Below are 15565 nucleotides of genomic sequence, written 5' to 3'. Positions count from 1 at the left end.
TTCTGATTACTCAACGAAATGAATCGAAAGCCGCGTTAATCATGACGAAGGAAGATCAGAAAGAAGAGTATGCCCCGCCATATGGGACAAAAGTCTATTATACAAAATATATGGTGTGATTGTAAATATATTGTTTAAATCTAATATAAATTTGTTGTTCAATTCATATCGACGTTACTTCATGTAACTTAAAGCGTGTCCACTTGACATTTATAAATTGTTTTCGGAAATTTCAGAAATATAAGGTCTGAATTTGTTTGCAAATATATAGGGTCTAAGCGCAAACTATATGTGCAATGACAGTTCCCGCCAAAACATATTGTGCCTCCAACTTGTGAATTTGCTAATTTCCAACTTGTGACCTTACTCTCTAAAATCGGATCTGGTTTGCTCGCACAACTTGGTCTGCCTTTGAGTCGGCCAACAAAATGGCTTCTTTCACACGGAATTTGTTTCCACCGTTGCCATTGTGGTGGAAGCTTGAGCAACGACTTCCCCGAGAAAATGGGCTAGTTTATGGTATTGTGGGCACAAAGCTAAGCCATTTCATGCTTGTATTGGAAGCATTCGCAGCCATTTTGTGCAACGTGCAATGTGTAAATCGAGTCAGATTTGGCGGGAAATGTCACTACGAATATCGTTCACGCTTAGACCTTATATATTTGCAAACAAATTCAGACCTTATATATTTGCAAACAAATTCAGACCTTATATATTTGCAAACAAATTCAGACCTTATATATTCGCAAACAAATTCAGACCTTATATATTTGCAAACAAATTCAGACCTTATATATTTGCAAACAAATTCAGACCTTATATTTTTGCAAACAAATTCAGACCTTATATATTTGCAAACAAATTCAGACCTTAAATATCTGAAATTTCCTACTACAATTTATAAATGTCAAGTTGACACGCTTTAAGTTAGGAGAAATAATATGCCCCGCCATATGGGACAAAAGTCTATTATACAAATTATATGATGTCATTGTAAATATATTGTTTAAATCTATTATAAATCTGTTGTACAATTCATATCGACGTTATTTCCTCTAACTTAATGCGTGTCCACTTGACATTTATAAATTGTTGTCGGAAATTTCAGATATATAAGGTCTGAATTTGTTTGCAAATATATAAGGTCTGAATTTGTTTGCAAATATATAAGGTCTGAATTTGTTTGCAAATATATAAGGTCTAAGCGCGAACAATGTGCGCAGTGACATTTCCCGCCAAATCCGTCTCGCTTTACAGTTAACACATTTTACATTGCACAAAATGGCTGCGAGGAACATTGACGAGTTGGTTGGGAATATTATTTCCCATCCTTCTTTTCAGAAAACTTTAAATAATGTATTTAGGGCTTTGCCTTCCACTGCTGACGTAGCAACGGCTCGTGCTGGAGCTCAACAGCTCCGACGAGACCCATATTGAATGACCGGCAGCAATTTAATAACGCGCAAGAAGAATTTTCCTCGATTTTTCGACGAGGAAACTCTTTAGACAGCCGCCAAAGATTTCCCCGTGGGAGAAATTTTGGGCGCAATGCTTATAGTACTAGCATCAGACGGCCTAGTTCTGTGCCCGCAACCCCATACACTCGCCCAACTTCTCGGGGAAGTCGTCGCGCAAGCTCCCAGAATGGCAACGGTAGAAGTAAATTCCGTGTGAAGGAAGTCACAAGTTTCCAATAGTTGAGCTACAGTATGCCATGAATTGTGTATCTCAAACAGGTTCGCAATTTCTTCCTTCTCTAATAATTTTCTAGGTCTGCCACAGGCACCTTCATTGTGCTCTTCAGGGCACCTAACAGAGTGTGCAGTCATTTTTGGTATGTAGCTTTCATCAGTAAAGATGTTACTGTCAACTAAATTGTGTAGATTACAAATTTCTACAAAAAGCTCTCTTAGATACACACACAAACTTTCAGGTGTTTCTGTCGCAAATTCACACCTCCTTATGAAAACGCTTAAAAACATGTAAAAATTCTTGCAAACGTCTATTCCAAAATTCGAGCATATTCAAATAACTACTGAAAGCTTGTCGTCGAGTCTGAGATAGTTGTCCAGGAAGATCAACCAGAAACTGTTGAAAGTCAACTTCGAACGACATAATTAATATTCGTTGGTATTGCGTAGGCCAGTCTTTTGCCTGTGGTGCTCATAATTGGCGGGAAATGTCACTGCGCACATTGTTCGCGCTTAGACCTTACATATTTGCAAGCAAATTCAGACCTTATATATTTGCACAGTAGGCACTTGAATAGTAAGATTAATAGAATACACGAAAGAGCTCTGAGAATTGCATACAAAGACTATGATTCTAGCTTCAACACTCTGCTAGAAAATGATGGCTCGGTAAATATTCATGTAAAACACCTGCGAAATCTTATGATTGAAATGTTTAAAACAAAGGGAAATATCAACCCTCCTTTTATGAGGGAGATTTTCTGCGAGCGTCATGCTGTTTATAATTTGAGAAATAATAATGAATTTATGGCACCAAGAGTAAGAACAACCATTTATGGAACCGAAACTATCAAATATAGAGGGCAGCGTCTTTGGCTCTCTTTACCTCAGCACATAAGGAATGCTCAATCTATTAATGAGTTTAAGAAAGAAATTAAAAGCTGGAATGGCACAGACTGTACATGCAAACTATGTAGGACGTTCGTGCCACAGCTTGGTTTTTTGTAATTCTATCTTTTAAATAGCTCAGGTTTTTATAGTTTTTTAATGGATCATTTTGTATTTAAAATTTTATGTATTTAATCTCGTATGTATTTAGTTGATGTAGTAGTTTTAACAGTTGGCTTTGATTAGCTCATTTCTTTGTAAATAGCTATGTAGCGCCAACTTTAAATAAATTGATTATTATTATTATTATTATTATATTATTTGCAAACAAATTCAGACCTTATATATTTGCAAACAAATTCAGACCTTATATATCTGAAATTTCCGACAACAATTTATAAATGTCAAGTGGACACGCATTAAGTTAGAGGAAATAACGTCGATATGAATTGTACAACAGATTTATAATAGATTTAAACAATATATTTACAATGACATCATATATTTTGTATAATAGACTTTTTTCCCATATGGCGGGGCATAAAATAACGTCGATATGAATTGTACAACAGATTTATATTAGATTTAAACAATACATTTACAATTTACAATACAATCACATCATATATTTTTTTACAATAGACTTTGGTCCCATATGGCGAGGCATAGTAGAGCACAAAAAAAGCTTCAACAAGTGGTTGTCTATGTTTTAGGCCGTCGTGCCAATTTACGCAGCTTTTACCCCAGTTATGTTATGGGGTTGCGAACTCCGAAGTCGTCTAGTATAGGCAGGAACAACGCCAGACCTCAAGGAGCAATCCAAATATATTTGATAAACCAAACTAAACAAAACGATATGACCCTGGGGTCATATTGGTCTGAAGTGTCATCTTGGTCTGGAACACAAGTAAGAAACGTCCTTTGTTACGAAATGATAAACCAATGTTCTTTGTTTTGATAAACCAAGGAACGGCGCAACGTTCTGCCTTTAAAAAGTTAACAATTTTGTTTTCTAGATCCAATTCCGCATCCTACCACATGGTTCTCACGTTCTAAATTACAATATGTACCCAACCACGCCAGGCAACGTAGACATACCTAAACTGCACATCAGCTTGCCGCGATACCTAAACAAAAGCGTCGACACGATAGCTCAAAAAATGCTACCGTCATCAATTTTCGTCACGGTAAGTGCCTTCACTGCTTTGGTTTTATTGTTTCTCGCTCTTTCGGAAATACACTCTTTTTAATAAGAACAATTTTTTAAGAACACGAGCCTCAAAATAAGTTAAAAGTTAAGAACAAATTAAGAACGAGCGGAGGTTGAGCTACTGAAAAATGCAATTTTGAACAACGTTTTATCTCAAAAAACGAGGATTTTTAGCCATGTTTGGGTGCTTTTTCGGTGAATATTCAAACGACACATGGAGGTTCTCTCGCTCACTTTGTCGACAAATGAGGCCTGAGCACCTCCCTAGTGCGAAAAAACTAGCAATCGCACTGCTTACACCCTATTAATTTGAGAACAAATTAAGAACAAGCCAGCCTCAGATTTGTAAACAAATTAAGAACAGTCAGCCTGAACTTAAATTCGTGGGTTCTTATAAAAAAGAGTGTAAGGTATAATATCCTGCGTAAACAGCTTGATTAAATGAATTTTAATCGCATTTAATATGAGACAGGGTACGCCTTGGGCTTTTGTTTTTGGTACAGGTAGCACGATTGTGAAGTTTTGTGCGAACTATAGCAGTGCTCGAGTGAGCATTTCGTTGTTGCCACTGGTAGAATCAGTACTTTTGACTTTAATTTCAACACTATATTGTGGCAATGTGCCCTGCTCAAATAGCTTAGAATGCCTAGATATGTTATATAATATACAGTTTTAGTGTTCCCTTTTTAGATAAACCGTTTTAGCTTTCCTTTTTGCTGCTTTTCTGTTCGCCATTTAAATCTGTATATATATATATATATTATCAGCGAGATCCTTGCTTGCTTCCGTAGCCAGGTGTGGTACACATTCCCATTGCCAAAATTTTCTGGAAGCATACATTGGTTTCTATGTAGTTCAGACAATTTGCTGGATACTTATTTTATTACGTCTTCGTTCATAGTCATAGTTACCCATGTAGATTCAGTTTTGCCCGTTCTTTCCTGCAGAAAGACGTTATTTTGGTTTTTTGTGGAGTAAACCACAGAAACGGTAGGACTTTATATAATCAAGGGCGTCACTTGAAGGTTTGCACACCCCTTCAAGTGACGCCCTTGATTATATAAAGTCCTTCCGTTTCTGTGTTGTGTCATTTATGTTCAATATCGATCACACGGCAATCAGATTCACCAGCTGTTGTATTTTATAATTATATTTCCTATTTCATCGCAGCCTATGAAGGTGAAGACAGTAGAATGAGCATGGGACCTGAAAAATTTGACCAGCGAAAGAATGATCGCATCTGCTAAGTATTTTGATAAACAATGTTTTTGGAATTATTCCTTATTGACTATAAAGTATAATTTATACCAATTAATTTTCGTAAATTATGCAGATTTGATTTGGGTGGAATTGTAAAGCTTTTTTTGCTTTGAGAGAGTTGTCCTTTTTCGTAAAAGTTTTATTCGAACTCTATGAGAGACCGGTACAACGTTGAGTTTCATCAGCACACATATATATACCTACACATGAAGTTGTTAAAAAATTGTCTGTAAAGGCTTTGTGGCAGATCTAGGCTATAGTTCCAAATAGGTCGCTCTCCTGGAAAAGCCACCGCGAGACTCAACACTCTACCATCGGCTGAAATCGTAACGAGAACCGTTATTTGAGATTTCTTATTTAAAGAGATTTGATAGGCATGTGACACCCCACGCTCAACTACTACCTTCCTGATTGTACCGGCTTGCAAAGGGAAACCACTTTTGTCACAATTGAATACTTGATCCGCGGAAGTAATGTCAAATTCCTTCGGTGCGTTTAGGGCCTATGTCTTTAACAGAGAGATTACTCATTGGGCGGATCACAAACCACTTGTCTCAAATGTCAGCAAGCCATTTGCATCTGCTTTGAAGAGACTGCAAAGGTTGTTACTAATATTGCAATCATATGATGTTAAATCTGCTATAAAGCTGGCAAAGACATTGTCCTACCAGATACACTCTCTCGTGCATACTTGCCGACAAGTGAGAGACAAAAGTCCGCAACTGAAGAAGAAGTAGAAACTATCTGACAAAACTTTTGATAGTTTACTTTAACAGATCCTAAGTAGTAGCACTTCTTTTTGACTAGGAACCTTGAAGAATGAAAGCTGAAATCAAATTTATATTTAACAGCAATAAAAATTAATTCGCACTAAATGTAGCTACTGTCCTTTTAGCAACATGGAGTAGGCTAGCAAAGGTGTCACTGCTGCTGGCAGAACAAATGGTTCAAGAATGCATGGTGCTAGCTGATCATAACAAATTCAAATCTTTAGCATTTTCTTACTTTTTAATTAAAAGAAGAGATGGAAGTCTAAAAGTGCCGCAGCTTCTGCTAAGAAGTATTTTTGCAAGCTTCGACAAGCTGAAGAACATCAGAGTTTTAGGATTTTATCGGGAGACAAAAAGGTCTTTCAACAGTTGAAGGCATATGTAGAAAAAGCCAACACTTCTCCATGCCTTAATGTAGTTACAGGTGTGAGCGTCGATCAGTTTTCCCCTTTACGCAGAGCAGCTAACGGACAGTATAAACCCCGTTTTTCCAGAAAAACGAAAAAAGATATTCAGCTGATTTTTGTTGTAAATAGTAGCTACAAGTATGGTGATATCTGTAATAGGAATTAGATCCTGTTTCCATTTATATTTGAGGCGACTGGGCCCTTTTTCTTATCTTCAACCTTCTCGCGAACGCGAATCTGAATCTGATTCTGCAGACACGAAAGTCATTTTCAACAGCTTCTTCAAAAACTGGTGTACTGTTTCAAGGTGCTCTGAGAAACATTTCTTAGTTGCACTGGAAATTGTGTTTGGGTGAGCCGCAATTCCCATATTTCTTAATGTTTCTACTCCCCTACTTGAAATCACTAGACCCTTAAGTGTTCTTGCAGTAGCAACTTGGAACCAATTTGCCTGTTGGGACTGACCATACATAAGGGTGTATATGATTGAAACAGTCCTTCTTTCATTAAGTAGTTTTCTTTTCTTTGATTGCCTTTCAGTTGTCATAACATCCATTATTGCTTGGAATATTTTTGTTGCCCCTGCTTTCATGCACAACTCTCTAAATTCTGTGGGCTCGGATATTGGGTTACCACTACTACCAAATTTATCTTTGCATGGTTCCCTGACCTTTCTATTTTCTTCATTTATGTTGCAGTAGTTTTTAGCCTTCTCTATCAAATTTCCAAACCGTAACTTAGTTAGAATCACATTGTCATTGTTATCAAAAGTAACCTCTCCAACTTCTTCATAATACATTTTCGTGTAATTTTCATTTTCTTCTGTTTCTTGTGAACTAAGCAACAATTGCTGGCTAGGGCAGCTTAATGTCTCAGTTCTTTCTGATTCAGTCTCCATCAATTCATCACAGTCATCTTTATTATGTTGTCTTTGAGCTGTCTTATTTTCTCCCTCTTTCTTCTCTTCTTCTGCCTTTGCTTCTTCTATCATCTCTTCTTCTGTCTCCACCTCTTTTATCCTCTTTTCGTTCTCTTCATCACTTTGTGGCTCCTCATCAATGAGTTGCTGCTGTAAAAATGTGTTAAATATAAAACTTAGTTCCATGTAAAGCCTTATTGGCTACAAGTAAAAATTTAAAACATGTAGGATAAATTTGTTGTCATTCTTTTTGTCGCCTTTCTTGCCTAAAATTATCTGTTGTTGGGGAATTTTCTTTGCCGTAGGTTGATAGTTACATAAAGTATTATCTTGAAAGGTCAAGAGAAATTGCAGTTGAGGTGCATATGACTAAACGACTAGATACATAATTTGTGTAAAGTTATGAGCAGTCAAATATGTAAAACAGACATAAGTATGTTAAAAACAAACATACAGACATGCTGTAGGAATTTCCTTTTTATTTCATGTCGTAGATGCTTTGTAAAATCTCGTTTCAATGGTGCAAGCTCTATACATTTCGTGCAAACACGGAAAACTTTGTGGGCTTTATCACCTCTCTCAAGAGCCAATTTCCTGAACGCTTGAAGATAACGATAAGATGGGATTTTATTATTAATAATTTCGTTTTTCTTGGTCCTACACCATTTAAAATGGTCAGAATTATAACAGAATTTGCTTACTTTCACCATCTCGTTCTCTCTTATCTAGTAAGTTTAGGCAACCGCGCCAAAAATCCCCAAGTTTCCTGCTAAAAAGCTCCCCGTATCCCAGGCCCCATACAAGACTGTTTTGTTGAGAAGTTTAGAAATGCAAAAAATTCTGGCGAGAATGATGTTTTGTTCAAGCACTATTACATAAGATAAAAATCAATTACTTTCGACTTTCCTTTGCTTTACTGCCTGAATTGACGGGGATTTGAAACTTTTGCTTCGAAATCCTTTTTCTGGCTGGCAGGGGCGGATCCAGACTGACTGACCCGACTCACGGAAGTCAGCCAACAATTTTCAATCTGTAGAAACGAAATGAAAAAAATTAGCTCTCAAACACATTTTTCTTAAGTCCCACAACAGCACACCGTAATTAATCTAATACACTGTTGCTAACATTGAATGATAATCGAACTTTGATAAAAGAAATGGTAGTGTCACGTCGCGTGCTGCTTTCGGCTGCCAGAATCGATGGATTCCTAAAAAAGACTTGCTTCCCGGTCAAACAAACATATCGTTCCACAAGTAAGTAGGCCCGTTGTGTGTACTGTGTTTCTCGTTATTCTTGATAGGAATTTGAATAGAAAAAAATATCTTCCAAAAATTCTATGATACTTTTATTAAGTATTCGAAATGATTTTCATTAATGATATTTCTACTATGTTTACAAACAGACAGTAGGTACATAAAATCGGGAGGGCAGTGAACCAAATTAAAAGTCATCTTATGGTTCGTGGCATTAATTCTTCAAAGAGGGTGCAATCGGGTGAATTTACTCGGCTGCCGAAGATAAATTCTCCTACAATTTCTTATATTGTAGCAAAATTTCCTAACAAACTTTGGTGGAAGGGGGACATATAACGTATTCTTATGTATTTCAGTAAATACATACTCAAATATGTGGAACCATACATCTCTTTATTTAATGAGTTAATGAGGAAATGCATAGATGGGTTAAAATTTCCATTCCTATTCTGTTTTTTTATACTGGATTATAATAAGCAGGGGTGGGGGGGGGGGGGGGTGGTTGCGAAAAACTACTGACCTGAAGAAATACCATGGTATGTCCCTATTGGGTACTTTTTAACAAATAACCTAATGCAAAAATATTGAAACAGCTCATAAGTGAAGGAATTAACCTCCTTGCTGAGAGAGAAGCTAAAGTTCATGCAGTCATCTTTGATGGTGCTCTTAAGAATGTTAGCATGGCTGAGAAACTTGGATGTGATATAAAAAACCTTTGCACATTATTTCCATATCCATCAAACCCCAGTGAAAATATCTTTGTAATTCTTGATACCTGCCACATGCTGAAGCTTGCAAGAAATGCCTTTTCCACCATCAAGATCTTTTGTACCCCAGGTGGACAAAGAATATCTTGGGAGTATGTTCTTGCACTCTATAGAACACAAAAAAATGACATACTATCAGTGTTGCAGCACAGACTTGCAATAACTTTTTTGAGAAATCTGGGGTTGCAAGAATTTAAGGACAGCAAAGCAAGCAGCGACTTCGTCCTTCTGATGAACAATATCTTTGATATGCTTAACTCGAAAAGCAAATTTGGACAGCATACAAAGAGACCTGAAAACAACAACGCTGTTTACATATATTAATTTGAACTGGAAAAAGTTGATTCAAAACTTCGGAATTTTGTCACAGACCTAACGGCTGGGATTTGATTTCAAGGTAATTTAAGCTAGTTTTGTTATTAGTCTCGAATGCATCAAGTTTCAACAAGACTTTCTAGACACTGAATCACGCTGTTGCTGACAATTTTGTTAACCAGTAACTTCCGCGTTTCTGCTGGCCAAAAACTTGAGGAATTTATTTAGTACTACTCAAAAATAATATCGCATACCCATTTATAATGGTTGAAGGTTGTCTAATGATAATGAACTTTAACTGAATAAAGCCATGATTAATTACTAAGCTGCCCTAGGAAAGGAAATTTGGTAAAGAAAGGAGTCCAAACAAAATACGAAGAAAAACCGTAAAACGACTCGCTGTGGCGTATGGAAAAAGTAAAAACGCCCGTACCTTCTTCTATTTTGGCGCTGGAAAGGTTTCATGAAATTTTTCTCCTCATATCACCACGCAGAATCGGTAAGTCCATAACTTCTTATTTGTGTACAACGTACGCCACAAAAACTTTTTGCCAACATGTTGCTACCATCTTTGCTGCCCATTGGCATTACGCAGAAAACAATAGGCGAACAATAGAGCGCGCATTCTAGCTCTACTATTTCTATGCTCACCACTAAGATTGCAGCTAAGACAATACCCTCCTGCACAGCAATTTTACCTCTCAGTCTCAGAGTCTCAGGTAAACAAATGCCTGGCAAAGGATAACGAGTAGAGGGTCTGATAAACCAGGTTCCGGATGCAGTATGGATATTTTGAAGTCAATCAAGTTACTTATTGGCTCGAATGCTTTTTGACACAAGTTGGAAGGTGGTTGGGTAAGGTTTAAAAATTAATCAAGAACAAATTAATTTGTAGAAAAGCTCGTTTTCAGGTTTTGAGCTATAGACCAGAGGGTGGAAGGGGACCACCACCACCCGAGCGGAGAATTTATGAGATCAATCTATTCTGGATCAGTTTTTCGTGTAGATTCCGAATTTGGGTGTTGATTCCCCGTTTTAGGGGGCTTTTCAGAGATATAGGGGGTCTAAAGTCTGATTTTAGGGCTAATATAAATGTCAATAAAATATAGACAGGTCAGTTCTTTGATGATATCTATGCTTGTTGACTCTCATTTGGAAGTGAGGGGGCCATAGAAAACGAAACAGGAGTACAAAATACTGTAAATTCCACGAAAAACTGATTTTTCGCAACTGAATGGAGTACTGTAGCATGATCACATAGGAAAATGGCTGTTTGTACTCACCAGGAATGTGGCTTTCTCAGACATGTGTAATGACTGATATGGATATTTCCATATAACTACAGCTTTATTGCTATGGATCAGAAAGGAAATGAGGCCCAAAAGCAAATCTTTATGAGAAGTACTTTAACACATGGTTTTGTGTCATAACCTAGGAATGTAACTTGTATGTACTTCACAGCCTTAAACGATGATTACCTGTTAACATTGAAGACCATTGAGGGTGTAAAAGTGTAGAGGTTTGGATTTTCTTTCAACCTGAACTAACCTAAAAACCTAGACCTAAAAACTGCAATTTCATTGCTTACAAATTCATTATCATTTTCAATGTTCTGTGATTAAAGCAAGAGTAAACTATGAAAGGTAGTTAGAATATATGGCAAACAGAAAAAGAAGATGAGCTGTTCATTACACTCATTTAGTCATTGAAGATCAGATCCTTTGCCCTTTAACGATATCGCCAGTGTTACCTGAAATTTACGAAGGCCGTATCTGTCTTTGCAAACAAAACGCAAAAAGGGGAAGAAAGTAAGCAAGAAGGCATCTTCTTAAAAAAGAAAACAGTGACGAAAGCAAGCGCCTAATAACAAGGGCCAATCAATGTTAATAATGGGGAAGAAGCAACTATTGAAACTTATATAAACTTTCATCATGCCGAACTCTGCAAAAAGCTCCAGCATTAAGAGAGGGTAAAGCTTTCCTGGTATAATAAGTACACAGTATTTTGTAGTAAGAAGTCGACTACCCTTACTTCTACAGCTGTCCACGATCCCACTAGGCATGTCGCCCGTGCCGCACAAATATGCAGGGCTCTTTGTTATGCAAATATTTTACCAAATCTCACCAATCAAAATTCAAGTTTTCACATATTTGTGCGGCACGAAAAGTCTGTAAGCACTATGTTAGATTACTGTGCGGCACAACTGCTGGCAAGGGAAGAAAGTGGATGAGGTTGAAAGTTGTAAAGGAGAAAAATCCCAATTTTCTTTATTTATGCGAAAGCGGTGCACAGGAAGTGTACACTTCTGAATCTCAAGATATTTTGTCTCAACTGCGTGTTTGGATTTGCTGGAAAATTTGGAAAACCTTTTAAAAGGGAAAATTTTTTAGACTGAACAATTTGAACGTTTCAGGGCCCCAGTCCCCTCAAAACTACTACAATGCCTGCAAACCTCGTTGGTGAGGCAACTCCTAAAGATAAGGGCGTCCATTAAGGCGTTTCATCAATCAAAGTGTATCAGTCTTGCTTAGCGGGACAAATCGCAGTTAGAAAGTTGACGCTTACAAGGCATGAAAATAATTTTCTAGACCAAAAATCAAGATGACTTTCTTGAAAAAAAGTGAAATTATTCCTTTTATTTATAGTGGTTGCAATAATCGACATTGTGAGCTTTAGGGTTTTTGCCCTTGAAATTAAACCTAGTTGCTCTGGTTCCGGGGGGAGGGGGGCTGGGTCCCTATCATGGCACTACCCTTGACCATGAGGGAGGCCCTCTAGACAGCCTGCTGGGTACTGTTTATGTGCGACCGTCAACTTTTATACTGTATCCGCCCCTGTTAAGTAGGTAGGTAGAAAGGGAGATAGGGAGGTAGGTAGGTAAGTAGATAGGGAGGAAGGTAGAAAGGGAGGTAGGTAGGTAGGTATTTTTTAGAAAAAGTTGGAAGCTTATGCAAGGCACAAAAGCATTCGTCACAACTGTCGCAAAGCTAGGGGCATCAAGTAATCCTATAAATTATGTAATTGGGGGGATTGAAAGGTTTACTTGTGCGTTGTTTGGAGAAAAGAGATTATCGTCTGTTCATGATATTAAACGGAAAAATTTTTGGAGCTTCTCTTTGCAACCACCATGCAAAAACAGCCTTTTAAGATACATCAAGCGTTCAAATTACATTTCAAGTACACCACGGGTGGAAAGGTGACTTTTCTAATACTGTTTAATGAATTTTTTTTGCAAAATCCAGAGGATGTTCGAAACTACTAGTGGAGGTTGACGATCTTGTAGAAGTGGAAGACTTAAGAAGAGGCATTGATATGTCTGAGGATAAGGATGAAGATGAAAAATTTTTTGGGTAGACTTGATAGTATTCAAATATATTGTAACAGTAATGTTTTCTTTTGGAAAAAATTTAATTTTTCACACCTCCCTTAATCCCCTAAATTCTAAATATAGAAAAACACTTTCAAATATCAGCCAACAATCATAGATATAGTCAGAGAACATATCAATCTTTATCTTATTGAAATTTATTGAGGAAACCAAACTTGTAGCAATTGACCCTAAAATTTGTCTTTAGACCCCCCATATCTCGGGAAAGCCCCCTTAAACCGTTGATCAACACCCAAATTCGAAATCTACCCAAAAAACTGAACCAGAATAGATTGGTCTCATAAATTCTCCGTTCGGGTGGTGGTGCTCCCCTTCCACCCTCTGGTCTACTATACCTCAAAAGCCATTTTGTTATTTTTAACTTTGAAGAAATATCTGAATGGTCAAAATATTTTTAGGTTTCTATCCTTTTCTTTATCAAGGCTCAAACAACATTAAAGATTTATTCAATTGACAGGAAATATTTAATCAATAAACTGCAATCCTCAACTCTATATGCATAAGTCTACATTTACTCATCATCTCAAAAGCTATTCCTGCCAGAAAACTATGTAGTCATAACTTTACTCTAGACAACATAGCAAACACTTATGGAAGTCTGCAACTGATATCTTTAGTGCCACAACTTAAATAAGATACGTCATGATATAAGGGGCTACAGCAGCCCCAGGCTTCAGCATGCCTATGTAGAATGTAAAATATATATTGTTGGTTAGGTTCAGGGAAAATGAAAACTGCCTGTACAATGATTCTCTGTCATTAGAAAAGATGTGTCATCTACTGAGAGCATTAATATCTGCTGAATTTTATCTTCACTCTGAGTTTTATGCCTTCCACTCCCATCTTTCTTGCAGCATTTCTTGCCTTGCTTATGAGAGATCTTTTGCTCTGTTGGAAACTTTCTTTTCTCATTCAGTTTCTAATGAAGCTAGTGATATACTTACAGGTTCTTTCAAAAATGGTGCATTGGTTGTGTTGAACATGGTTAATCAAAAATTTTCAGGTTAGGAAGAGGAGCCCAATCTATGTGTATCATAGAGTTATTAAATGTTCATGGTTTGCTTTTATCCAGAAACTGGGGTTTAAAAAGGCATGTTATAAATCTAAGCAGTGCAAAAAGTAATCTAAGCAAAGCAATCCAAAAATTGAACCTATAGTCTAAGGCAGGTGGTTGTGACCTTAACCCATCATTCAATGCAAACCATATTGTTCCTCTTCCTGGCAAAAAAGTTGTTTGCAACAACCATGTTTTCAAGAAAGAACCAAAATGAAAAAAGGAAGCAACCAGAAAAGCAAGCCAAGATTTCCTCTATTAAAAATGTTTCCATTAAAATGACTTTAGAATCAGTGGAGAAAACAAATCTGATGAGCCAAATGCTTTATCAAAACCAAATCTTCCAGTTCTTATGGTCAATTTGACAAACATTGGAACTTTTAGCTAAAAGCTACCGGCATGACAGATATGCAGAATTATGAAATCATGCAAAATATCTGGAAGCCAGATACAAAACTTTATCATAAAAAAATCATTGAAAAAGTAAGGAAATTTGTATACTCTTGGCTCATTTATTATTTTTTGTGTAATGAGCCAAAAATTGATGCTGAATAAGACTTTTAACAGATATTTAGCTTTCCCATAATCATACACAAAGTGCATAAATCACCACGTGTATTAAGTGGAAAAGAAACTAGATATGCTTTTGCATAAATTTGAATACTGCTGTTCAAAAGGAACAACAATTTAATTGCACACTTAGAGCAACTAGATGACACTGTTTGTCTACTTTGTGCTCTGTTTGGAAGAAAACTGGTCAGAATGCATTTTGAAAGTCTTTTGAAGAAAGTCTTTTGCAAGTATTGGAATTGATTAATACCAAAATGGATCAAAGATTCATGAATGAAACAACACTTACACAGGTTTAGCAATAAGCAGGTTTAATTATGCCATTGAAAAAAGATATACATGCAAAGGTCAAAGGATTCCTTCCTTGCAAAGTGTGTTCTTTTATCTGTATAACTTAATTTGTATACCAAGTACCTACAAATTCATGGTTAAGGTTTTGCTTTACGAGACGGTTAAATCTTTGATTCAAACATTCTTATATACTTATGCCATTTTGATATACATTTTACAAAAAGACCTTTTTGTGACCACAACCCTCTCCTAAGTTTCCACAAAATACCACCAAGTTCAACCAAATGTCAAAAGAAAAAGGCTTGGAGAACTCAGCTTATTAAAGTAGTCAACAGATGTGACCCCAGTTTCAATTCCGAAGCAGCCTTCATATGCTCTCGACATTTCAAGCCGGAGTGTTTTAAAACAGGTACGTTTTCAAAAGCTATTTATTTCTTTAGTCGTAAGTCCTAGGCCATCAAACACGTTCAGTTTTCTTGCTTCTTTCCTCTCCCTCAAACTGCTTTGATATATTTTGAAAATGGTTGCATAAAGTTGTCTCATTTTATCAAATAATAATTATTTTGCGTAAAATGTTTTTATGTAATCAAATGAGTCATATAATAGGTTTTGGGGCCGCATTACTCGGAAAAGTGGGTGTTGCTATGGAAGGATAGGACAAATGAAATTTTTTATATGTGAGGAAAAACCTTAAAATTTTCACAATGGAAGTCTTCCCTTGCTAAACTGATTTGCTAGACAGAGGTGGGCTTCCAGCAGTACCCCTCCCCCCTCCCCCAATA

General features: G+C 36.8%; 3 protein-coding genes across 9 annotated transcripts in view; 2 read left to right on the top strand and 1 right to left on the bottom strand.

Moving 5' to 3' along the window:
• Positions 1-5162, top strand: part of LOC135683614 (trafficking protein particle complex subunit 11) — a 34547-nt gene extending 29385 nt beyond the window's left edge. Inside the window, exons 35-36 of the mRNA XM_065198921.2 lie at positions 3596-3766; positions 4960-5162. Of these exons, the coding sequence (XP_065054993.2) occupies positions 3596-3766; positions 4960-4986 (198 nt within the window). The 3' untranslated portion in view covers positions 4987-5162. The remainder of the gene's footprint in view (positions 1-3595; positions 3767-4959) is intronic.
• The window catches only part of LOC148959975 (uncharacterized), a 23743-nt gene continuing 11401 nt past the window's right edge, over positions 3224-15565 (bottom strand). Inside the window, exons 1-4 of one of the 7 annotated variants that reach the window (XM_089109287.1) lie at positions 9914-10095; positions 9174-9272; positions 7600-8175; positions 3224-7292 (exon numbers count right to left, since the gene is read on the bottom strand). In XM_089109287.1, the coding sequence (XP_088965413.1) occupies positions 6441-7292; positions 7600-7605 (858 nt within the window). In that variant the 5' untranslated portion in view covers positions 7606-8175; positions 9174-9272; positions 9914-10095 and the 3' untranslated portion in view covers positions 3224-6440. Of the gene's footprint in view, positions 7296-7599; positions 8176-9173; positions 9273-9913; positions 10096-15565 lie in introns of those variants that run through there. The other 6 variants (XM_089109285.1, XM_089109289.1, XM_089109288.1 and 3 more) reach the window with 6 other exon arrangements.
• Positions 10119-15565, top strand: part of LOC135683615 (uncharacterized) — a 27628-nt gene continuing 22181 nt past the window's right edge. Inside the window, exon 1 of the mRNA XM_065198922.2 lies at positions 10119-10335. Within this exon, the coding sequence (XP_065054994.2) occupies positions 10257-10335 (79 nt within the window). The 5' untranslated portion in view covers positions 10119-10256. The remainder of the gene's footprint in view (positions 10336-15565) is intronic.

This window comes from Rhopilema esculentum, chromosome 7 (genome assembly GCF_057945365.1).
Source record: "Rhopilema esculentum isolate cy_ngs chromosome 7, ASM5794536v1, whole genome shotgun sequence".
Classification (NCBI taxonomy): Eukaryota; Metazoa; Cnidaria; class Scyphozoa; order Rhizostomeae; family Rhizostomatidae; genus Rhopilema; species Rhopilema esculentum.
The sequence above is the reverse complement of the archived record's forward strand: the minus strand, read 5'-3'. Positions and strand labels throughout refer to the sequence as shown.